Here is a 26,091-nt window from a genome sequence, read left to right as displayed (position 1 = left end):
CCTGCCAAGCTCCACATGCAGCGCTGCATTAGCCAGCCAGCCAGGCAAGCCTTCAGGTCTTTATCTATTTATCTGAGGTTAGTGATGCATCCTTAACTTCATCAAAGCCATTTTATTGGCTTCCTGTAAAACAGATGCTGGTGAATGGTCAAAGTTTCGATAGCTCACATTTTAAGAGGAACCAGCAACATGGATTTTTAATAACGATAAATATAGGTGCATCTATTGTGGACACAGACATTTAACCACACACAGAGACAGCTTGTATAACCCCCACAGAAAAAGCATTGCTGAGAGAATGGGATGCACTTTAGCCGCACATGAACTTCAGGTCACCATGCACCATTCAGAGCCTGGGCTAGAGGAATATAAAGCACCCCAGCATTGCGCTGTGGGACAGAGGACTTGTATTCACTGGGGTGATAGAGTTCAGTTCAGGGTTGTCATCTAAAACTAATCATCCACTATCACCTCACTAATGATTTGGGGCTGAATGCAACCCTCACAGCAATGTTCCAATATCTAGTGTTAAGCTTTTCTCTTAGTGTTAAGAGTTGAAGCATTTAACTAAAATAACTAATTCCAAATAAATACCCTTCATTTCTTGCAATACATTATTTTCTAGTTGGGACAAGAGTAATGGATGTCAATATTATTTTTCTTTAGTAACATGCACTGTATTCCTTTGAGGCATGTATTGGACAGGCATTAAATATATGAGAAAAAAGTGAAAGAGATTAGCTTCCGGCCAGGCTTGGCAAGGAATACTTTAAGATCTTCTCATCCTTCTCCCACACACACACACACACACATACACACACACACACACATACACAGGCTTGTCTCCATGGTTTCAGGGGACACTGCATTGACTTACATTAATTTTGCAGAGACAAAGCCTGACCTTATCCATAACTACTACTAGCCTAACCCTAACATCTCCTTTTCACTAACCATGAACTTAATCTCAGCATGTTTTCATCTTAAAAATTCACGATTTACATTGTGGTCTTCCCAGAGAAGAAAGGTCCTTATAATGTGAGTCTGTGTATGGATTTTAATCCCCAAAATATATATCTGGACACCCCCCCTACGCACACACACATTCATATACAAGTATTGTGTTTTCCAAATCCAGGAAAGAAAGCTCCCATAAATATTATTTGATTGTCCTAAGTAAATGTACAGTGCTGTGCAAACATCAGCTTCCTTTGTTTAGTATATTTCTAGTCAAAACCTCCATTAAGTCACTAACCAGAAAGTATGTATTTAACAGAAAATCACACAGAAACCCCAGCAGCTCAATATACAATGAACATTACAGAAATTAATGTGTCCATCACAGCTCAGATTCCTTTTATTAGATTAGTTTTTAGAGTTCCAGAGTTTAGTCTGAGAAGCTGGTTGAGGTCTTGGTCCTGTGGCTGTCAGTCCATTGTTCTGAGTATATACACCAAAACTTTACCTAGTTGTTAGAAGTCTCATTATTTTTACTTTAATATAATGAGTTTTGGACAGTTATTATTCTTTGAGTTTTCAATTTCTTATGTGTGGATTATCCTCTAATGTTCTACCCTTCAATTCTTCTAGCAGTCTAATTTGCTAAATTTGTTGGCTTTTGATTTTTCCTGACAATGAATTACATTTTTGCACAGGACCATGTCTTTATATATAATAAATAATTCACTTTGAAAAATAACATTTTGCAGATGTTGTTGGGTTAGCAGATGGTCAGGTGAAGAGAAAAAAATAGAATGCAGTTCCACAAACAGGAAATGCTGTGAAATTCTTCAAATAGTGAGGAAGTTGAGCAGCACCGTATATTTTGACAATTTTAAAGGAACACTAGGTAGTATTTTTATCTTACAATTTTAGCTTCATAATCATTGTGATGCTTGTAGTGTGCTGTAATAGGGAGAATACAGCTTCTGTCATTGCTACTCTGAGCTCAGCACTGCAGAAACTGCACAAGGTAGCTTCTGGAGGAGGGTAGAAGGGTAGAAAACAATCACCCATCTGCTGCGAGGTGAGGCTTCCATAAATTTGTCTAGCAAACCCCACAGATACTTGTTTGGATGGATATCTAGGGAACCTGGAGGCTCATCACCCTTTTGATGATTTTTTGTTGCCAGGTTGCAAAGTAACAGGACAATCAATGTTACTCATGTCAAACACTCTCAGTGTTTTTAATGTTGTGGATGGTAGATGTATAGAGCAAGAGAAAATTCTTTGCTTTGGCATTGGCTGTGAGTATCTACCCAAGCAGATTCGCATCAGGAATGAGGTTCAGAAGATATGAGAGAGGACTTTTTTAATGATGCAAAGAACAACACTCATGTATTTAGACTCCATGTCTCTAAAGCTAGAGGCTCCATCAGGACTCTGGGAGTCATTTTTCACAGTGATCTCAGTTCCAAACGCTTTGTCACTGATGTCTGCGGAACAGAGTACTATCGTTCCCACAACGTCTTTAAGCTCCCAGACATTCTCTCCATGCTGACAGTGAGACATTTACATGCTTTTGTGTCAGCTAGACTGGATTACTGTAATGCCCTCTTATCTGCCCTACTCAAGAACTTTATTACAAATTTACAGTGACTTCAGAAATGCTGCTTGAATAATGACATGCTCCAGAAAGAAGGATCGCATCCCAGTCTCTATTTAAATCTCTTTATGGATGCCTGTATCTTTTTAGGATCTTTTGCTTTTTTTCTCCTTATGATTTCATTCCTCTTTTAGGGTTTATGTAGCACTTAATATTCCTTGAACAAATCCACTTTCTCCTAACAATTGTGCAAAGCCCTCGTACACCTAAGCTATAATAATAATAATACCTACAATTATGGACATATTATAAAGTAGCACAACGTTCGTTTTGGTACCCTGAATGATTCCCTTGCTATTGTCCTGAATTGAAAAGCAATAATATGTGAAAGTGCTTAATGATTTTCACATGGTCCACCAAAGGATTTGTGCATGATCCTCTGTTGACCGTGAAGAGGGCAGTGATGGAGGAGCTGACCTTGGTAATTGCTTGTCTTTGCTCTGGTCATTAGAGCTGTGAGGAAGAGGCACAGCAGTTCAGGAGAGTCTTTTCCTCTAGGCAGCTCTGACATCTGCCATCCGTCAGTCTCCCGAGGAGACGAGGACGAAGCTGAAGAGCACACTCCTCTCTCCTTCCTTCCCTGAATTCTCCAGGCTTTCTCCACCACTATTTCTCTCCATCTCTCACTTCTCCAGGCCTTCTCTTATAGGACGTTTATATGGAAGAAGAAGGGAAGAAAGTCAGGATTAGTGCCAAGCTCCCTGCTGGGACTCGCTATTCTCCCACGCTGCTCTCCTACTAGATTAAATATTGAGAGGATTAGGAGGGAAGGCTAGAAAAGCTGACATTGGAGCATTAAGGATTAATTAGGCGCAACGTTCAACACTCGTCTTGAAGTGAGATGTTTCACACTTCAACCAGCCGCTGCACAAAGCTCCGGAAAGTGGATCTCGCCATATGTCCAGTACATACACTCCTACACGAAAAAGGTTGCAGTATCATATGTTAATATATGATATAATATGTTATCCTAAGTTGCCTATCATATGCAGTGCCAGGCAAAGAAACCTCTGCAATCACCTGCTCATCCACCTTTCAGTGGATTCACCTTTCAGAAATCAGTGGTATTCAGAAAGAGCTGGTCTCCTCCCTGCTCCAGTAACAGCTTGTACTCTTCTGAGAAGGCTTTACCTGAGATGTCAAAGAATTGCTGTGAGAAATTGACTGTATTCAGCCTAGATTATTGTATTCAGCTGTAGTTTTGGGTCACAAATGCTTTATAACACAAGGAAGGAATATGATTAGCAAGTTGTGAGTGTGTGATTTCCTGATAGCTCTCTGTCCTGGGGAGTTTCTGCCTTAAAGATGTTGTTCACGGTGCTCATTTTAATCCAATACACTATTTACAAAATTCAGAGAATATTTCCTCATCCTTTGCCAGTCCTCTTGTTTGCGCACTGGAAAAAATGTTTGGTGTATGTATCCTGACCTGGCTCTGTAAAAAGTATCTAGGTCCGAACTGGCTCAGAGGTTCCCTTTCTGCGTTGCTGACTCAGGTGCGGCAGGGAATCAGCATCTGGTGGAATTTTGGAGGGTAGGGAGACCTTCACGTGGAAAAGCATGAAAAAGAGGATGTTGCTCTATTTCTGCTTCATAGGTAGGTAACATTGGCTAATTTTTGCTGTTTCGAATTTGTTACTTTACCTAAGGAGGAACAGACTGCAAATTCTGGACAATGTACATAAATTTGCATTAAAGTAAACACAGACTGAAAGTGCTACAAAATTAAACAACTTTAGTTACAAATAGATAGATTCAACCTTATTTTCAAGGCAAGTTAGCAGTACATATAGTAGTACATATAGTAGCATTAAAAGTAGTAGCAAGAAGTACATAGACTAGCATTGTGTAATATGTTCGACAGCAAATAGAAAAGGTTGCAATAAATATTTAGAGTACATAAATATATAAATTTAAATACATACATTCAGTATGGGATTTATCAATTCAGTATGATATGGAATATATATAGTCACTGCCCAATTAAAAACATTATCTCTGTTCATGTGGATTTTTAGCTCGCACACATTTGAACACATAAGCTGCCTTTCACATTGTGATAAAAGTGAGATTCTAAGATTCTGTGGAAATGTTCAAACGTTTACTGTCTTCAAACAGTGAATTAAAATCCTACAGGAAAGTTAAAATTCAGCCACAAACTAGTAACAGTTGGCTTCTTAATCAAATACATCTTTCCACCTTAAAAGAGCAGAGCAGAGCTTCTGAATGAACCCAAACAAGAAGGGGAGTTTTACTGTGAGAACAGTAGTACCTCAGAATAATCTATGTTGCCTTTAAGCCCAAAGATTCCAGGTAAGCTTAGGACCAATAACAGCTCTGATCGAGATAAAGATGTAACAGAAGATGAGTAAATGAAACCGGTATTGGATCAGCAAGGCTTCGTATGATGCATTTGAGCTGAGCTTTTGAGTGTTCAGCACAAGTGCCATGTAGGAAATGAAGCCCTTGTCAGGAATCGTGGTCATGTTTAAGTGATCACAGCAAATGCCCTCACCAGACAGACAAAACAGAGAAGAGCTTCAACTACATAGTATCCAAACATGTGTAGATGCCACTTTTAATGTATGATATTCAGCTATTTAAGATGCATCCGTTGCAGACAAAGGCATTTCATTGTGCACATAATGAGATACTCTGGAGCCACTGCATAGAAGCTTAAGGTCACCATGCTTGATGGCAAGTGTTGGCTAGAGGAGCTTAAAGCCCCCTAGTGTTGGCTGTGGAGCAGTGGAGTCAATTTTTTTGGAGTGATGGAGCCCCTTCCAAGAACTTTAGGATGAGCATGAGCATTCTTAATTTACCTCACTAATGTTTATCTGGCTACATGCAATGCTATCAAATACTAACAGCAATGTTCCCTTATCTATTATAAAACTTCTTACAAGAGTAGAAACTAGCAGTTGATAACTCAGACTAGCACTAACTTTGGAATGTTCGATTTTGTTTAACTAATTTAAGTAGTTTGAAAATAGCAAATGGAAAGAATTTACTCGTCACTGCATTTATAGGAAAAAGCACTGCAAATGCATGTGAATTGATTTTTAAAGATGGTGATTTTGATGTTAGCTAATTGTGATGTAGCGTATTAAAGCAAAAATTGGTAGTGTATTTACCTAGTGTATCTGCCCTGTAACTTTTGAAGGAGGGTAGGTCTGGAAACCTTAGGCTTTGAAGTAGCTAAATGTAAATGTGCAATTATTTGTCATTGTACAATGTACAATGAAATGTGTCTTCCACGTTTAACCGATCTGTGGCAGTGAACACACAAACTCACACACTAGTACAGTGTACTAGGAGCTGTGAACACACACCCAGAGTGATGGGCAGCCATCCCTGGTGCCTGGGGAGCAGTTGTGGGTTCTGTGACTTGCTTAAGGTCACCTCAGCCATGGATTAAAGAAGAAGGACAGTGCTCTTCCTTAACTCCCAACTCCCCCAATTTTCCTGCCAGTCGTGGGAATCGAACCAACGAGCTTACGTTTTCTTTTATAACCATTAAGCCATGGCTCCTATTAATTTAACACATTGGTGGATGGATTGGTTGCTCAAAAGTGTCCATAGATGTGAGTGTGTGAGTGAATTTGTGAGTGTGGTGTCACCCTGTGAAGGACTGGCGCCCCCTCCAGGGTGTGTTCCCGCCTTGCGCCCAATGATTCTGTGTAGGCTCTGGACCCACTGCGACCCTGAACTGGATAATGGTTACAGACAATGAATGAATGAATACATTTATATAGTGCCTTTCTAATACCCAATGTTGCTTTACACAAGGAGACCAAATAACAGAGAGAGAGAGGGATGACATTTATACCTGCCGAGGAGTGCAGAAGTACTGAGAGAAGATATATAGTATAAATGTTCTGAGAGAAAACCTTTTATTTTGCATGTTAAATTAGGAAAAATAATACAACACACAGACTCCAGAGCTAGAGTACTGTAAAGCCCCAGGCTACTGAGGGCTTCTCCCTCCTTTCTATATAGTGCACCTAGGTGAAGCATGAATGAATGGCTTTACTCTATAATGTACTTTCTGTCAACTAGGGGCCAGTATAGTATTCAGCTCAGAGTTTGCTGATACACTTTGCTGAGCCACCACCAACAGCTGCCGTCACTTTAATTCTGGCGTCAGGCTTTGAACTGTACCCACACAATGTACCCACACATTCATCTCAACCACTACTGGCTCGGTGTAATTCCGTCTCTCGATAACCTAGATATCATTTGAACGCTCACAGCCTCCGGCGGCTGAGGAGCACGTAGGCACACAGAGATGGCAAGGAGCTCATTTATATAACTCTCAGCTCTCCACAGCAGTGGAGTTCTGAGAGCTGCAGGCCACTGTGGTGATGTGTTATAGGACCAGGCCTGTGAATGGCCAAGCCCTCCTCTCCAGGGGTCAAAATTCGCATGTGTTTTAGACCCTTTTTTTCTCCCTGTTTTATCAGCTACATTAGGTGTATGTGCATTGCTTACCTGAGGACAAGATGGCACCAGGACGCATTGTAGGAAGATAGCAAACTGGCATATATAGGCTGATGCTTTGGGCAAGGTTCTGCTGGGAAAACTTGTGTCATGGCATTCATATAGACCATTCCCTAAACACTGTTGCAAGCCATGTACACACCTTCATGGCCAGTTGTGGATGCTGGTCTTTCAAGGAGGGGAAGCTCAATTTCAGCCTACATCATAAAATGTGTCGGTTTATTTATACGTAAATTCTACCCTCCGTTCCTTTTTAAGAAAATGATCTGTGACCCTGTCGTACCAACAAGGCGTCTTTTCCAGGGACTTGACTAGTGTCCTCTCAAGGGCCGGCAGAATTAGGCTGCTTAAACGGCCTTGGCCCATGTGAAGTGTGTCCGCCTGTGCTCCCACGGATCTTTACACCAAAGGATCGCTGATTCGCTCATTTCGCTGTCAATCAAAAAGGGATTCAGCCTCAGACAGATCATCCAATCATCATGCAGAAGCTGAGCGTCCAGGCCATCCGAGGCCAGCCCACTGCCCCGTAGACCCCCAGAGACACTGAGCGTCCGATGGGTGGGACAAAGCCCAGCATTTATCCAATGACTCGTCTCGTTTCCCTGCTTTGCTATTGAACTCTGGGGACGCTCAGTGTCCTCACTGTTTAAAGAACTGTGAAGCTGCGGGAATGATTGAGAGGAAAGCCGCATCTTTACCAGTGATAAGAAGCTGATTCTGAACAAAAGTTGAGCGCGTTGTATTGCATATTTATTCAATGACACATACACACAACAGTATATATTTGATCACTTATTTTTTTTACATTTTAGGGGAAGCTGAGCTTCCCTTGCAATCACCGCTGTTTATGGCTGTGGTAATCAGTAATGGCAATGGCGCTTTAAGTAGGATTATTTAGGTATGTTTTGAGGAACCTGTCAAAGTGTTAGCTTGACCTCCATATTCACCAGATCTCTGTCCAAATGAGCATCTGTTGTTTGTGCTGGAAAAACACCTTGCAACTTACAGGACATTTATATAGGACTTTATAAAGTCACAGGACTTTATATAAAATTCTGAGAATGCTTCTTCAATGCTGCTCTCCAGTCTGTTTGCGTACTCTAAACTGTTCCAATGTGTTTTTATGAAGCCCCGGTATCTGTAAATGGTTAATAAATAAAGTGTCTTGGTCCAGTATGCTAGGCTTTCTGCAGTAAAACTGCATTTTGGAGGTTTGTAAACAACGAAGAGACCACCAAACGTTAAAAAGCATGAACTGAGATTAGGATCTTGCTCTATTCCTGAGTGGTTTTTGCAGTGCTGAGCGTAAAGTAACAATGACTGAAGCACTGTTCTCACTCTTACAACTCGACAGTGATTATAAGGTAAAAGTAACGCATAGTATTCCTTTAAAGGATCTGCTAACATTATGATACCAGATGGCAGAGGACACCTCCAGAGGTCCTGTGGAGTCCTTGTCTGAGCAGGTTTGAGCTTTCTGGCGACTTGAGCGAGATGTAAATGATATGGCTAAGTAGTGTAAACTGTTACTCTAGCAAAGTGGGATAAACTTCAAGTTACTACTTTAAAATGATGGACAAACAGATGTGCTTAATGTTCTGGGCATTAAGGTGTGAAATTAAGGTGCTTTGATGCACAAATCTCTCAGTGCTCTTCACGGCTAGTTCACAGTGCTGGTGATAAGAACCAGATATTTGGGCGAATTATTCCAGAGCACATCCAGAATCACCAGTCGAACCCAGAGCAACACACACACACACACATCTGTGGATAGTTTCAAGCAGCCAATCCACCTACCTTCATGTGTTTTTGGGCTGTGGGTAGAAACCCAGGGCATATGTTAAGTAGCTAACTGTAAAATCCTGTCCCCCCCATCAATTAATACACACCAAACATCTCCCGGGTAGTGACCTGAGGTAACGAGTAGTAATTGTATGCAGTGATTATGAGTACACACATTTGTGCTTGGGTCATTGGGTGACAATAGATTTTTTTTTTTTTTTTTTTTATGAAATTAACTTTAGGCTACCAAGATATCAGTGAAAGTTTTGCCCAATTATGGCTCACATCTGCAGTTCTTTTATGGCCCACATTTGGCTTTGAATGACAGCCTTGACTCAGGGTGAATCTGGATGCCTCAATTCAGCCACAGGTCTACCTTACATGGCTCAGGTATAGGGTGTTTTGTGGAAGCAGTCTGGCTCAAATCGATATTGGGCCCCCAACTGGTGCACACAAAACATACCATAACCCTCATAAACGTGGCTCATGACAGGTTGACAACATCCAGCCCACCAACACTTACCTGTGCCGTAATGGAACCGAAGCACCCAAAGTGAGACCGCTTTGGCTAATTTTGTATATTGTTTTTGAATCCATGCATGGTGGGGTATATGTGTTACATGTTTTAAGGCAAAATGACACCCAGACATTCTTACTAAACGCATTACAAAACCCAGGAAAGGTAACAGACTATACCGCAGTGTTTAATGAGGTGTTCTGGATCAAATCTAAAGCATATTTTTTTGCAAAGTGTGGGGACACCAAGGTACTATTCAAAGGACAAAGGACATCTCAGTTTAGCCAGATAACTTTGTGTGTCAAATTAAACTTCAAATTCAAGTGAATTCAGTGAATATTCCTCAAATTCTGCCTCAAGTTATCTGGCTGATAGCCCCCAGGACTGGAAATGGGGACTCCAGTTTCTGATCAGTTGGAATCAATTAAATCAGTGAAATAAGGTGCTCTTCTGCTTGAGTGGAAAGAAACAAGGCCTTTAAGAAATAGATTAATGGCAGCTTGTCATATATTTCTGATCGTAACCACAGGGTGTCAGTGTTACATAAAAAGAACACAAGGAACAGGGTTTGTTTCAGGTTCTACACTGAAACATCACTGAATTACCTAACTAGTATGTACACTCACTTTTAATTTTAACAGCTCCCCATTTTATTCTGCTCTCCAATGGTCAGGTATGATTTGGGTGGTACATCATTCTTAGCACTGCAGTGACACTGATGTGTTGGGGTCCGGACCATTGAAAAGCAGGGTGAAATAGGGATAAGAAAGTATGCAGAGAAACAAGTGGACCACAGTCTGTAATTGTAGAACTACAAAGCGCTCCTGTATGGTCAGTAGAGCTGATAAAAGTGACAATGAGTGTAGATACAATGTATGTGTCCCTAATCCTAGTTCAGTGTAGATCACTTTCAAAAATCCAGTCTGGCAGTCAGTTAAGCTCCTGATTTTTTACCGAAATACGAAATAGGCCCTGAATAAACTGGGGAAAAAACAGTTAAAAACACTCACATAGACCAACACATGATCACATGACATTTATTTGTATTTGGACACACATGCGTTATAACCATGCAGTTAAATCAGTAACAAACTTAAAAAATTACCTTCACAATTGGCATATCCTACGTTCACGTCTAGTATGACACGTTAGCACTGCAGCCTCGGTTCTGAACAAACTACTTGCACAATTTAGAGTTTTCAATACAGAATGACACATTTCAGAGTAAAATGCTTTACAACATGTATTTTTCTTAAAACATTGGCTACGTCCGTAGTGTTATGGCTTTAACAGTCCTGAATTTCAAATGCGTTCAGTACAAACAAAGCCGAGTCCTAAAATAAAACAAAATATGCTATTTAACTAAATCTACTATTTAACTGTAGTTCTAAACTGGGCTTATCATCTGTGGTTTAGCCTTGACCCACATTTCCCACACGATTCAGCAATGAGTAGAAAACAACAAAACAAGAGGCTGTAGTGGGTTTGGTTATTCGTTTACAAATGCACAAAACAGATCAAGAAACTTCATAAATGTTATATTTCACATAAACAAATCATTCATATACGAATTAAAAAGTCCTGATTCTTGGCTTCTTTATCTGGAGTCAACATAATTTTAATAAATAAATAAACAAACAAACAAGGCAACAGGTACAAAACCATTTCTGCCTCCCAGAGCACAAGTGAGCACGGCACAGTACACAGATCAACAGAATCTAAATCTCTACTGCAGCATTCCCTAACTCCAGTCCTGCAGTCCACATTCATTTACCAGTGAAGTTCTTCTCAAGGTGTTAGAGCAGGACAACGCAACACTGTGTCCTGCCAGTGGACTGCAGGAGTTTATAGCTTACGTCTGCCTACTGAGATCCAAAAGAAAAAGAGACAACAGCTTTCACAGTGACAGATCACACTTATAGCTAGATACAGTTCTATAAAACGTGACACTCTTTTTTTGATCTAGGAGTGATTTTCAGTTTGTGTGATTATCTGACCATTAGAGTGATATAAGAAGAGGCAGGGCCTTAGCTATGGTTGCTTAATGATTATTCTAAATAAGTTTTCTGTACATGGCTATATGTATGCAATACAAAAACATTCAGAACCTAATTAGTCCAGTACTTTTAAATAAGATTATTAGAGATGGCATATGTGCTCTTTAAAAAATAAATAAATAAATAAATAAATAGTTTAAAAAAATAATAATAATAAAGGTTCCTCAACATTTCTTCTGCACAAATAATGAACCATGAACATTCAGAACCATTTGCTTAGAGGACTCTTTGTGTCATAAAAGAGATATTCAGATTGATGGAAAACATACTGTAACTGGTTCTGTACCTAATCTTTTTTAACAGTGTCCTGTACTGCACTATAGCACAATAAAGCATGATAACAGAACCTTTTCTGGAGCTGCAGAAAACCCCTTTCAAGAGGAGCTTGAACCATATACATTTTCCATCAATCAGAAGGTCACACAATGCAAAAAAAATGCTTTATGCATGCAAACGTTTCTTTGTTTGTGGTTCTATAAAGAAAAAGTGTCTTTACTAAAGAACCACCTTATTTTTAAATGTACCTGTATAAAGCTGTTATCGGCAGAATGGAAATAGAGAATGAATCTGTTTAAACCCTGTAATAAATCTGGCCTGAAAAAAAAAAAACACACACACACATTGTGTGATGTGTATTTCTGTTTGACAAGGTTTTTTTCATTTAAGACGACCTATATCTCTGTCACGTGACACTCAAGATTTTAATATGTCAGCAAGACAAGGAAAAAGTGGCACGGTGTCATCTCTAATGATTATAATTAATTCCAGTGGTTTCTGATATGTTACATGCATTTGTCAGCCAAATCTGCTGCCTCATAGGACCTCCTTGTTTTAAACCTTTAACCACTTTAACTTAAAGGGCCAGCCTTCACTTACAGAACTATAAAACTTAACATTGGATTCATAGTTGTTACTACATCCCTAACAGTAGATAGTACAGAAAAATTAAGATAAATTAATAACTGAATAATAATAATAATAATAATAGGCCTACAGTTCCCGGGGCTGAGAAGGCAAGAGGTAGCAGAGTTTGGAGTACCATTATACGGTGGCTAGAAGCAAGCTAACCTGCTAAGCCTCTGCCACTTAATTTTCTAAAGCTGAAAATGTTAAAACTCACTTCCAAAATAGTGCATTGATCCTAAAAATGTACATAATTAAAACTCCCACACCAAGTCCCATTAAAACAGAAGAAAAAGGAAAAAAATGAACATGACCTATGAAAACATTCCATGCAGGAATATCATACTTTGTTAGCTTATGTTAATGTATATTTGTTCATCCATCAGTTTATAAAAGCTAAAAATAATCATGCAGTACATAAAACTAGCACTTGGCTGATGGAAGCCATTGATGGAAATGACCCATAAGGCAATGTTATGACTGAAAATCTGCTCTAAGTGCTACACATTACTGTAGATCCTTCAATGCAAATGGAAATTTGCTGAATAATGGCAAAACTTATAAGCATGATGAGTGAGTTTTGACAGGGAATGAACCTAGTGCTGGAAAGTCTCCGCTGAGAGGGGAATACAGTCTAGGCTAAGCTTAATCCTGTCTGGAAGCTAATCCAGTTTGTTTACAATGTCGGCAGCTGGTTTTTAACCAAAAACAAAAGTGTGCTATAACTTACAGCGGATGGTAAGTGTATTAGGTGTAATCTAATGCTAACTCACAGTTTTAAGAAATAGCCAAGTGTTAAGTAGTGTTACAGACATAATCAAGCAAAAAGTATGAGAAATATGATCACATGTACACATGCTTAGAAAATACAGCGGCAAAGTGCAAAACAAGATTTGTATGTCAGTACCTTTAAAAATATGTCCATTTATCTGTGACTGAAAATAATAAATAAACTTAAATATGAACAGTACAGGAGGAGCAGCAATACATGCAAATATTCTGGTCCTATAAAACATTAAGGCACCAGAGGTATAAAAATCCACTTGTCTTCTTTAACTTAGGTTTTTTTTTCTTCTTCTTTAAATAACTTCAAGTGTTCGAAAGGCATTCTTAGTGAGTGCATAAAACATACCAACGAGGAATAGGAACTGATTTGTCTCAAGCTTCAGCATTGGTCATCTTCTGCAGCAGAGGGAGCTGATAAAAGACAAAAGGGTTCAGTTGCAATGTGGATTCATTTATATGCTTTAGTCCTTTCAAAGCTCTGCAAGGCTGTTAATCCTCAAACCTTAAAGGGACTTACAGGGTTTAGAGGGTTATTGCACATGAATAGGTGAAGAGACAAATAAATTAACTGCGTTTTGTTTAATTCTGTTGTAATATTTCTCGTGGTTAGCTCACTGAAGTGAGAGGAGAATTGGAACATGTAGATTCTGCACATTCAGTTTGATTTGAATGTGATGGTAATGCACTATATATTTTTGTATACACCCCTTATAAGGAACTGTTAACACATAAGTTTGACTGTTTACAGACCATGTATAAGTTCCATTAAAGTGAAACGGGGCTTCAGGCTGCAGCTATAGATGGGCCGAGGCTCACACTAGGATAACGCATTAATAGTGTTAATGTCTATAAATTATTACCTTCCTTTGACACAGGTAGTAGATGTCTGTAGGTTTAAACTCAGATGCCTTATTCTCACCTTTGTCAGATCCACGCCTGTGAGAGCATTGACAGACACAGGCAGCTCAGCCAGCAGACGATTCACTTCACCCGTCACTCTGCTGCCCTCTCCACTCAGGATTACGATCTCATTGGTCCTGGCCAGAGGGGAAGAAACCTTGGCAGCAATCTGTGAGTAGGAATATAGATCACAGATCATCACTTGACACTCAACGTCAGAGCTTTTGGTGTGTTTTCCTGACTGAATGGAGCAGCAGAATCCAAACACTATTTCTGACAATTTTCCAAAAGCGTTCCTTCACCTTTGGCAGCGCTTCCAGAACTAGTGCCGTTTTGGCAGCCTCTCCATACTGCTGGTAAGCTTCCGCCTTCAGCCTCATCCTTTCTGCCTCTGCCTTGCCTACCGCCTCAATAGACATGGCCTCCGCCTCCCCAACCTTCCGAATTTTCTCTGCCTCAGCCTGCGCAGTCAGCACTTTCTTTGTCCTTTTGAAGGGAGGAAACACTTCATCATTCATTTCAATCAATGCCAGTCTGATCTAACTCTAGCTGGAGGAACACACAAAAAAGAGCATTTGTTTGCTGTCAGAGCTCAAAGTGTCCCTTTGGAGCTTTTGGTCAAAGTGAACATACTTGTGGCCCTCAGCCAGCTGCTGCATCTTGTAAGCTTCAGCCTCAGCGGGCCGTTTGACTGTAGCAATCAGTTCCTTCTCGGTCCTGTTGATCTCCTTCTCCTCGATGATGATTTGCTTCTTCCTCTGCACTACCTCAATCTCTACCTCCTCCAGACGGATCTTCTGCTGCTCCTTAGCTGCTTGTAGCTCATATGCCAGTTGCGCCTCTGCTTTCTGCTCAGGCACACATACCAATGGGCATTATGATCAGTGCACACAAGAATAAAAGAGTAAAGAATCATTCGTTTTTTTTTTCAAATTTGGAATTATTGACATTCATTTTTATGTTACTTTGAAGACAAATTATTTTAAGAGTACTGAAATACACTGAACATCCCACTGGCAAGACAAACCTGGAATTCGTCAGAACTGAATAAGGTTTCCATTATTGTGTGAAGTACGTTTATTTTTGCTGGTGTCATTTATTATCATATTGATGCATCCTGTTTTCCTCTTCAATATATATATATATATATTTATTTATGTGTTATTCAGTGTTGCAAGACCAAATTTTTACATATTAAAAAAATGTAACAGCAGTATTGAGACATGGCTTGTTTAATAAAGAAAAGCAAGTTAAATGCAGAAATAGACACATTTTTTTTATTCAACTGCTGCCCATTCATCTTTTAAAGCTTTAAAACACAGGGATTCAATAGACACTTCACTTAACAACTGTTTTTGACACTGAACAGCACGCCCTTGTGGAGCAGTTTATAAACACTATAAACATAACTGAGGTGCATCACCTTATGGGAACTGATGTCAGTGATTGCATGAGTTAACTATAAAAAGAACTACATATACTCTACAGCAATCTGAAAAATGGCCAATGATATAACCTCACCTTTGTGTTCACCTCCTGGTTAAAGGAAGCTTTTTGCAGTTCTAACAGTCGCTTGGAATCTGCCATTTTGGTGTCGGCCAAGAATGTGACATCCATCATTTCTTTCTTGCACTCCGCTTCCTGAGCAGAGTGAACAGAAAAGCATGCTTATTAACGAATAGTGTAATTTAACAGAAAAATATCCACTACGAGCCTCTTACTTTTATTCCAGCATCTCTTTCTGCCTCGGCCACACCAATGTCTGCATCCCTCTGCACGGCAGCCGTCTGGGTCTTCCCCAGAGAGCTCAAATAGTCAAGCTTATCGTAAACATCCTACAGGGAAAATAGTAGCACTCGTCAGTGCCTTTTGAATGTCCTTCACTACTGGTTTTATTCCTGGACATGTCATTTAGTAAATGTATTCTTGTGATTTTTTTTACACTGCTTTATATAAACAGATGTTTTATACTTGACCAAAGAAAAAAAAAGATCAATAATAATAATAATAATAATAAGAGAAAGAAAATAAAGGAAATCCTTTGGCACAGTGCTGTATAATTTTGCATAATGTGAACACCTCTATGGTTCACCGCACTGCTCACTTTGATAGTAAAGCTTAGGATCTCAATTCCCATTCGGCCCACGTCAGGGGCGGCCACCTCACGCACCAGCTGAGCAAATTGGTCTCTGTCTTGGTAGATCTGCTCCACTGTCAGCGTGCCTGTGAAGTGTTGAGAAACAGCCTGAATAATGTATCCACACAAATGACATATGTCAGAACGGAGAACTAATGAAAGTGTAAATATTATTTGGTAATATATATATATATATATAATTCATTAATACTTGGTATTATGTGTTTACCTAAAATTGAGCGTAAATGCCCTTCCAGGGTTTGCAATACCACCCCCTTGATTTCCATCACGGACTTCCCCAAAAACTGCTCACAAGCTATGGCCAGCAAATCTTGGTCAGTCATAACCTTCACCTAATGAAAACATTGTTTGAAGATTTGAAAAATGTATTCTGAAAAAGATGTTTAATTTAAAATGCATGAATATACAGTACATGGCCAACGTATGTGGACCTCAAACACATCAATTCATGATGGCTTCCAGTCACCATTCCAATTCATTCCAAAGATGCTGCATGAGTAGAAGTCAGGGATATTCTCTTGACACCAAACTTGTCAAGACGTTTTTATTGATCTCTTATTTCTATGGAAGAAAATCTGTCTCATTAAACTTTGAAATATTACCACCTTTGAATTTGTACCACTGAATTTTTTTGCACTTAAATTATCTGAATATAATTACTCTTGAATAGAACTCGCGAATTTTCAAGAACACATTTTCACTGTTATTATTCAAGGTTAATAAATTCAGATTTAAAAAAATCAAGCTTAAAAAAATGCACACAATATATTGTGAAGTTGCTCAAATTTGGTAGACGAAATTCAGAAACCAAAATACAAGTTACAAAAAATTCAGATACACATCCGGGATACAAAGGATGAGCAATCGGTTCATTAGGATTTTCTCTTTCACCTTAAATGCTGCACTAGTTGCATTCTGTCGCCGCTAGGTGGCGAAATACGGACACAAATTCCACACCGCGGAAAAACTACACGTTTAGCTTCCCTCTGCGGATATTACCTCTTTATTTTCAAAGTGTCTCAAAAATCTGAAAGTCTCACTAAAGACCCAGTATAACAGACTATTGATATCCTGAAGATGAAGAAATTTTACTGTGGAAAATTTTTGTCATGGCCCTGTGAATATAGCGTGTGATGTGACAGAATGTGGAAACATGAACTTTGGAGTAAATGTCCTATAGCATTTTTATTTTTTAATTGTCAGATTGTCAAGAATCTGAAATTGGTTTTACAGAAGGTGTAGTACAAATATAATATCCCAAAGTGCAGAGTTTAATTCATAAAGTTGTGTTTGTTTAAACACTGAATGTCGGTGTGTATATTAACAATGTCTGGAAATTTGTGCTTGTAGATTATTTATTTGTTGTAACAATGCTTCTTGTCAGTAAATCTTATAACGCTGAAAAGCCTGTTAATTTCCCTTTTAAATGGTGCCACATTGTAAGGAACATGCATTTGTGGGATGAGCAGTAGAGCTGAGTGTGTGGGTTGCACCCATGAAAAATTAGCCAAATCCTCTCTGCCAAAGACAATCACATTGTACAAACTATGTTTATAAGTAATTTCTTCAGTTTTATTTGTATAAGCTCCACCTCTCAGTGCTGTTCAAATGAAAGTCAAATGTACATATGTTTAAATATGTTTAAAAAGACAAAGGCTTTCATGGGGTGTCCTAATTTTCACATGACTGTATGTTTCAGGATATCAACAGTTATACTGTGTCTTTAGTGAGCCTTTCAGATTTTTGAGACACTTTGAAAATAAAGAGATAATATCCGCGGAAGGAAGATAAACGTGTAGTTTTTCCACAGTGTGGAAGTTGTCTTCGTATTTCGCCCCCTAGCGGCGACAGTATGCAACTAGTGCAGCATTTAAGGTGAAAGAGAAAATCCTAATTGCTTTGTATCCCGGATGTGTATCTGATTTTTATCTTAATTTATTAATCTTGAATATTAACAGTGAAAACACGTTCTTGAAAATTCACGAGTAATTATATTGAGATCCATAATTGTGAAGCAAAATATTCAGAGGTGGAAATCTGAAGACTTAAATTCAAAAGCAACAAAATTCAGATGCTACAAATTCAAAGTTGGTAATATTTCAAAGTCTGATGAGATTTGCTTCCATATATTTCTAACTTGCAAAAGTTTGCAATGGGGCATTTCTGAAATATGTGGCATAAAGTTGGAAGCTTGTAGTTTTCCAAAATGACATTTATGTTCTATAAAATTATATAAAGTTTTAGTTTATCTACAGTATGTGACCATGTCAATGGCAGGAGGTTATACAGGGTTTGGCTGGGGTGGGAGGAGTCCCTGATGATGTTGTACTCTCTGCGCACACAGCACTGGTGGTAAAGGTCTCCAACTGTAGAGACCCTAAACGATGCCTGTGATTGTGCCTGGTGGTCTGTAAGCTCGTGTGATGTCTATTTTCAGGATTTAAACACTGGGCATAGGGGGCGCATCTGAACACTCTTTTTAAGGAAAAAAAGTATTAGGACACCCTAAAGCCTCGCATGCCCAAATGAGTGGTACAAGGACGCAAGGGTGAGTACTGGGACAGTGGGATAGTTTGGGCAATGTATTGCATAAATCAACAAAACACACATGTTTATATTACGAGAATGATAACAGAAATGTAACTCTGATAAGATAACACTGTTCAAAGCTTGTTTACCTGAGCCACACCTGTGACTGTAATTGCAACTCCTTCAGCCGTCTCCACGCTTTCACACTTAGGTTGTAAAGTCATAATCTCCAAGGTAATTCTGTGGGAAAAAGCCAGGTGGAAAGAATAACAGTTATTTCAATAAATAAAAGATACAATATGCTTTTTAATGATTTGTTCAGGCACATTAGTAAAAGCTTATTCATCAAATATCAGAGGGATTGAATCAATAATGGTATAACTAAAAGCTGCAATGATGTCATGCCAAACAATTAAATTCCACCCAGTGCAAAAAAAAAAAAAAATCATAGAGATTTTCATGACAAGAAAGCTTTACTCATAGTAATAAGGATAAATACTATCAGAGAACTTTACAGCTATACATTAGCTCATAACACTCATATTAAAATCATTTTATTAAAAGGTAGTAAACCATGAAATGACATGAGATATCGGAATATCATGTCAGTATAACAGATACATAATTTAATTGTTGAGGTTCAAAATCCTTTCAATAATCTTGTGAAACGCTTCATCATAGAGAGATTCACCAGCACTGTTTTTACAGTAGTGATACAAACCACAGGTCATATCTGTACATAAAATGTCTTTAAAATATATATTTTAGGACAAAGTCTCCATGAAGAAACTGTAAACCAATGCCTTGGGAATCCGGAGCAGGTTCTTAATTTCTTAATAAAAATGATCTAATTTTTCATTTTTTTTTTTAGAATGGATTTTTATTTTTTTTTTTTTTTTACACGATATGAACTGGCAGCAGGTGGGGAGAAGTGGGCCTCTCTCACCTAGACATAATTGGAAATAACATATTTATTTATTTATTTATCTTAGAATTATATAATTTACAAGACAATTAACTTTATTGTCCAGAGACATGCTCACAAAATTATATATATATATATATATATATATATATATATAATTTTTTTTTTTTTATACATTGATACATTAATTGAATATTTTGTGGGCCAAGATAAATCCCCATTCATAACTTTGTATTATGTTACATCAGATTGAACATACAGTAGTACATATATCCACAGAACTCATTAGACATTAGTATTTTTAAGTAAATAAAGTCCTTATGACAAATGTTTTGTGTCTTTTAACATTTATTGGGCCCATAAGAGGGAATATTCATGTCATATTGCAATATTCACGCATTTTATTGTTTGGGAATATGTATGGAAAAACCTCAGCCCTGCTAGCATGGATAGTTTCCATAATGCAGAAAACCACCCAAGCATCATGCCAATGTGGAGAGAAACTGGATACTTCTCTGTGGTGCTCTAGCAGGCCATCATGTGCAGTTATCATAGCAAACAAGACATATCACTAGTTAAAGGGGAGATATTGTTTAAAAATTCTTTTTCAGTTCATTGGCAGGTTATTTGAGCATCTGGATCACTTACCAACCCACATACTGTGAACTAAATAAAATAGTCAATTTTTGTGAGCTGCATAAATCTGAAAACATGGGATGAAATTTGCCGTTCTGATTCTGTGTTGCTTTTTACATCAAGTGAGAGTGCAAAGACAATGTTAAACAAAGCAAAACAAACACAACAAGCACATAGAAATAATTTTGTTCTGATTAAATATGGTGACAATGAGGGTGGAGATGACAAGCAAAAATTTCTAAAATCCAGAGATACTTCTCCTCAGTCATGGGCTCTCATGCTGAGCTATGGCTCGTTCTCATTTAAAGGATCAGGGGCTGAAACTGATTGCAAAAAGGTATAACATGACATGAGCCCATTTACTGAAAAGTTGAGCTTTTTGTAAAATGCAATAAAAAAAACCATTTTTAATCATCTGGTAACTGAGCATACAAATTGTTGCTGGTTTGCAAATGTAATTGTTGCTTGATACAAAACCTCAGCTGTTTAATATTACATGGTCACTGTTGTTTGATCCTCCTGTTAATTATGAACTATAGCAGACAGATCTGGACTTTAAGACATCTACCACTACACCTTTTATATTCACCTGTAGAATGCTTCAATATGCTATAAACAGCACAGATTTTCAGAATTTCCAAAATATTTATTTATTTATTTCCCAAAATAAAACAGTGTTGGTCAGACAACAATATTTTCTTTGTGCTTCTGTGAATTAAACAAAGGTTCAAGAGAAAGAACAAATCACATGTTCAAGCTTTAATTGAATTGAACCAAAAAATAAAAGCAAGCATAGACAAAAAAGTCCTTCTTAACTCATACCCTACCAGGAAGCCATCCCAGAAAGACATAAATAAATCAAATTCTTCACAGCAGGGGTTTAAAATGTCTGTATTTAGCTACAGCAATATTGCAGATGTAGAATTAAGATGTTCCAGACTGTTATATCCATCCATCCATCCATCCATTATCTGTAACCACATATCCAGTTCAGGGTCACGCTGGGTCCAGGGTCTACCTGGAATCATTGGGCGCAAGGCGGGAATACACCCTGGAGGGGGCGCCAGTCCTTCCAACACACTCACACATTCACTCACTCACTCACTCAAACTTACGGACACTTTTTTGAGTCTCCAATCCACCTACCAATGTGTGTTTTTGGACTGTGGGAGGAAGCATCCAGAGGAAACCCACGCGCTCACGGGGAGAACACACCACTCTCCTCTGCCATTAGGCAATTTTGCAGAAGTACAGAAGGGTGTTTGCCAAAACTTGTGTCCTTAAGTAGTCAGACAACTTAGAGGGACACTTCAGCCAAATTGAAATTTTTGTAGGTTGATATGCTCCTTGAGCCAAAGGTAAGGATAGTAAAAAGGACATATAATTCCTACAGAGCCATTTTCACTTTGAGTTTAAACTATCCAGCTAAATGAGAAATCCAGCTTTGTTAAATACGTTTCTGGAGGAATATATCATTTTCAACCATGGGTCTTACCTTTGTGTGTCTGACAGGAACCACCATGCCCAGGCCCATCCTCCCACCACATAGGTCTTCTGGTCTGACCCAGTACAGCCACCTAGAAGGCAAGAGGCCCAAGAAGGAAATGAGATTTACTGAAACTAGACAGCTGTTATACAGTACATCATAAATGCAATAAATTAATTTCACAGAGCAAGTCATATGTGATACAAACAATTTAAATCTCTCTTTTTTTTAACCATTTCTGCATACAGAAATATGCAGACTGCTTACTCAGACTGTTTAAATGGAAAAAAATGGGCACAAGGCAGGAACACACCCTGGAGGGGATGCCAGCCAATCACAGGCCACTATTAAATAAGTAGCAAGTCCAGGTTCAAGACCATAAATGAACAAAAGACTATTGTTTATTTATTATCTATTACTTTTGCATTATATTGAAAACTTTCATAGTTTTTTTTTCTGAATATATTCTAAACATTATACATTTTTTATTCAGAAAAGTTGGTAAACCTGTCTCTGTGTGGACTTGATATGTCCCTTTGTCTTAAATTGGGTGCATAAGCACAAAGATGGGTCTGAAATGTGCGTACTTAACATCTCACACTGAACCTGTAAAGATATACTTTGCGTAAATATGAGCGTATAATTAAGCAAGGTTTGACCTATGCGTATCCATAAAACTGAGGAGAGAGCGCAAATTGGTGACATCATGTAAAATAGAGAATTTAAAGTGAATGTGCAAACCATCCTCACATGTATCAGTCTATAATACATAAAGATTAAAAAACAAAGATTAAAGAAGAATTGAAAACATAAACTATGACTTGCTTAAAAAATGTAGAATATTAAAAAATAATTAAAGCCACATTGCTTGCTGCATCACATTCTAGTTTATTTGTAGTGTTGTTTAACTCTAGCTTGTTATATTTCACACTATTTTCTTCAGATGTTTTCATTAAAATGATTTTAATTTATTTTGTTTTATCTTACGGTAATAAATTCATTTGCAAAGTGCTTTTTAAACTCTTGAAAAGTACCATATACACTCATTATTAATTCATTCATTCATTGTCTGTAACCACTTATCCAGTTTTAGGGTCGCGGTGGGTCTGGATGGTGCACCAGTCCTTCACAGGGCGACACACTCACACATTCAGACCCATGGATACTGTTTGAGTCAACAATCCACCTACCAACGTGTGTTTTCTGACCCTGGGAGGAAACTAAAGCATCTGCAGGAGACCCACGCGTACATGGGAATAACACACCAAACACCTCACAGTCACCCGGAGCAGGGCTTGAACCCAGATCCCCAGGACCCTGGAGCTGTGTGACAGTGACACTACCAGCTGCGCCACCATGCTGCCCAAGTTCATTGTTATTATTATTATCATTATTATTATTATAAGAAATTGAAATCCATAATAAATAGACAATAAATCATTATGGGCTGGTAATAGCTGCAGGACATTATAAGCCAGCCGTAACTTTATGAAGAGAGATTAGTCTCAAAATACTTGACAAATGAATAAATGTTAAAACACAAATTATACACAAGTCACAAATATATTACACTATTCACAAATAAATATATCCCAATCTGTGTCTCACGGTCTGCTATTTGTACAAATACAGTTAAATTCATAAATCATTTTTTTTTTTGTTTTTCATGAACTTTCCTCAAAGGTGTAAGACTCTTTCTATGTACACAAAGGGCCTTTCTTCTCAAATATTGTTAATAAATTTGTCTAAATCTGTGAGTACTTCTCCTTTGCCGAGATAATCAACCCACCTCTCAGGTGTGGCATATCAACATGCTGATTAGACAGCATGATCATTGCATAAGCGTGCCTTAGGCTGGCCACAATAAAAGGTGACAACATGTTTTCAAAAATCATGAAGATATTTTGCAAATAATAATGACTGTTCAATGAGCTGATTTAACACTGTTTACTGCTGCAACCACATGTTGTCACGCAACTAACTTGCATTTGTTTATAATGCCACAACTGAGGCCACCAAACGTTTTTCTCGCCTCAACCAATAACCTCTAACACGCAATCTCCAAAGATTCTCTTTTTTGTCCTTCGGTCCGCCATCGTCTCAACTCTCATGTGAAAATGTACAGAGAAACCCACATTTAAATATTCACAAGATTATTTGCATTGATCATTTATAGGTGTGTGGGTGTCACAGAGGCAGAAAATGAGGCTGTTCATCTGCACACATTTTGAAGAGGGTTGTGATAAAGCGAAAATAGCATTGAGGTGTTCGTACACACGGTTTTCTAAATCTGATTTGTTTTGGGAGCACTCTATTTTCTGGCTTTCGTGCACACGCACACTTTCACTCCAAAATCTACGCAGAGTTTAATAAACGAGGCCCCAAGTTTCAGTTGTACCCCAATTTTTGTCTGGACTCTGACTCGCTGTGTGCCAGTCTTGTCTTGACTCTGCTTTAATGTGTCTGGGTCTTGAGTTAGACTCAATGTATATCAGTCTTTGTCTTGACTTTGATTGTGTCCCAGTCTCTTTTTGCCTCTAACTGGGTTTGTCCCACTCCAGGTCTTGACACAGAATTAATGTGTCCCTGGGCCTCATACGCCGGATACGCAAGGATGTTTTGCACCTTTACTTGCAATAAACTATTTTACCACGTGATGTCACCAATTTGCACTCTCTCCGCAAAGTTTTATGGATACACATGGGTCAAACCTTGCTTAAATATAAGCTCAGTTATACGCAAAGTATTTTTTTTTTATAAATCACAGTTTCTGCGTGAGATGTTATGCACGCACATTTCAGACATGTTTTTATGCACACGTACCCTTTATAAAAGAGCCCCTACCCCCACCCTCCGTCGTGACTCATAATTGATGTGTATCCCATTCTGCGTCTTGATTTGGACCCAGCTCTAATTCTCTTGTCTATGATAACAGTAGTGTGTGATAGTAACCAGAGGATCGCTGTAATGACACATGAGTAGAGTATTTTCTACAAAAATCTCATATTGAAACACTCTAAATGGTACCATCTCAACCAATGGACTATGCAGGATATTTTACAGTGTTGGTGGAATTCCACCTTAAATGGCCAGTACTCTGAGCTGAGAGACTATAAGCGTTTAGTTATGGCACCAGAACACATCGTTTAGTATTTAGCGTCAATTAAAGATGTAGCTAGTCTACTAATTCATGAATGACTTAAGGGAGATTTCTGAGTAATTTGAGACGAGATTTGGGAATGCAGGTCCCTAACCATAGTAAAGAACACCGTGAATGAGTGAAAATATAAAAAAGATGATTAGGTGTATATAGGGCAGTCTGAGCTCATCTTGTTGATAATAAGCGCTGTAGGTTTCTAGCTTTAAAATCAGTGTCAGACTGAAGCTGCTTTTTAGGGAACCTTTTCCAACCACACCTCGCCTTCCAGAGAGGAACCGTACCGAGAGGAACACACATATTAATACATCTCCAAATAAAATCCTTACACATTCCCGCCTGCTCTTTTCACTTCACACCGAGGAGAGAGCTAGCGCAGACCGTTGGGTAAATAAATAAAAGAGCTAGCAGCGATGCTAACGTACCTGATACAACCAGGGCTTCGTTCGGTCCTACAGTCAAACAGCTGCCCATACTCGCATATGTACCTTAATAATAATTGTATAAATAAGTATTTTTAATTTACTGGTGGTTTTGTTCTTCGAAAAAAATCCTCTAGCTCCGGGGTCCAGTAACAAACAGCATTAGTTTGTTTGGTCTCCTCTCAAGAGCCTGCCTCCGCCCCAGTGAGGCAACGTTAGGCATCATCGCAGTTTGTCAACAGCACTGTCCTGCCCTCTCTCCCAGAGCTCAGATTCACATCCTGCCCTTCAACAATATTAAGTGTTAACACAGTATTCCTCAAAACCCAGAGACTAATGTTCATTTATTTCACAGCCAGTAAAGCGGTCATTAAAGACACCTTTCAATGAAAATCAAGTTGTTTTTTTAGCTTGTTAACATGTCACTTTGGTGGTGTTTATTTGCAGGAAGATTTACCATTAGAAAAATGAGCAGTCAGTGCCATGGCTGAGCATTTTGGCTTTGAGACGGTAACGTCCCAAAAGCAATCAGCCAGGGTTTCTACATCATAAACCTAAAGAGCCAATCCTGTCAATGTCTGGGTGGGGATGATCTGCAAATGAGTGTAGATGGAGCAAACAGAGGTAGGGGTAGGGACATTAATAGAGCTGCATGTACTAAATGAAAGCAAATAATTAACCATTCTCCATTTGGAGTGGGAAACCACAAAAGTGGCCTAAAATATTAA

General features: G+C 38.6%; 1 protein-coding gene across 1 annotated transcript; it reads right to left on the bottom strand.

The window, feature by feature from the left end:
- Positions 1-10,441: 10,441 nt before the first annotated feature.
- On the bottom strand, positions 10,442-25,562 carry flot2b (flotillin 2b). Its single transcript, XM_066662509.1, has 11 exons — positions 25,367-25,562; positions 21,794-21,875; positions 18,887-18,977; positions 16,417-16,540; positions 16,155-16,273; positions 15,772-15,885; positions 15,572-15,691; positions 14,684-14,898; positions 14,353-14,536; positions 14,070-14,219; positions 10,442-13,561 (listed from the first exon to the last, which is right to left on the bottom strand). The coding sequence occupies exons 1-11, from the start codon at positions 25,413-25,415 to the stop codon at positions 13,523-13,525; spliced, it is 1,287 nt and encodes a 428-aa protein (XP_066518606.1). The 5' UTR covers positions 25,416-25,562; the 3' UTR covers positions 10,442-13,522.
- Positions 25,563-26,091: the final 529 nt, after the last annotated feature.

Source organism: Hoplias malabaricus, chromosome 1, assembly GCF_029633855.1.
Source record: "Hoplias malabaricus isolate fHopMal1 chromosome 1, fHopMal1.hap1, whole genome shotgun sequence".
Taxonomy (NCBI): domain Eukaryota; kingdom Metazoa; phylum Chordata; class Actinopteri; order Characiformes; family Erythrinidae; genus Hoplias; species Hoplias malabaricus.
The sequence above is the reverse complement of the archived record's forward strand: the minus strand, read 5'-3'. Positions and strand labels throughout refer to the sequence as shown.

Bases quoted from the DNA above. Each gene is read 5' to 3' on its own strand.
- flot2b (XM_066662509.1), bottom strand. From the start codon at position 25,415: ATGGGCAGCTGTTTGACTGTAGGACCGAACGAAGCCCTGGTTGTATCA. The intron at 14,899-15,571 runs GTGAGGTTATAT...GTGCCTGAGCAG, and splicing joins ACCAGGAGGTGAACACAAAG to AAAGCAGAGGCGCAACTGGC. The intron at 14,220-14,352 runs GTGAAGGAACGC...TCCTACTCACAG, and splicing joins TTCTGGAAGCGCTGCCAAAG to ATTGCTGCCAAGGTTTCTTC.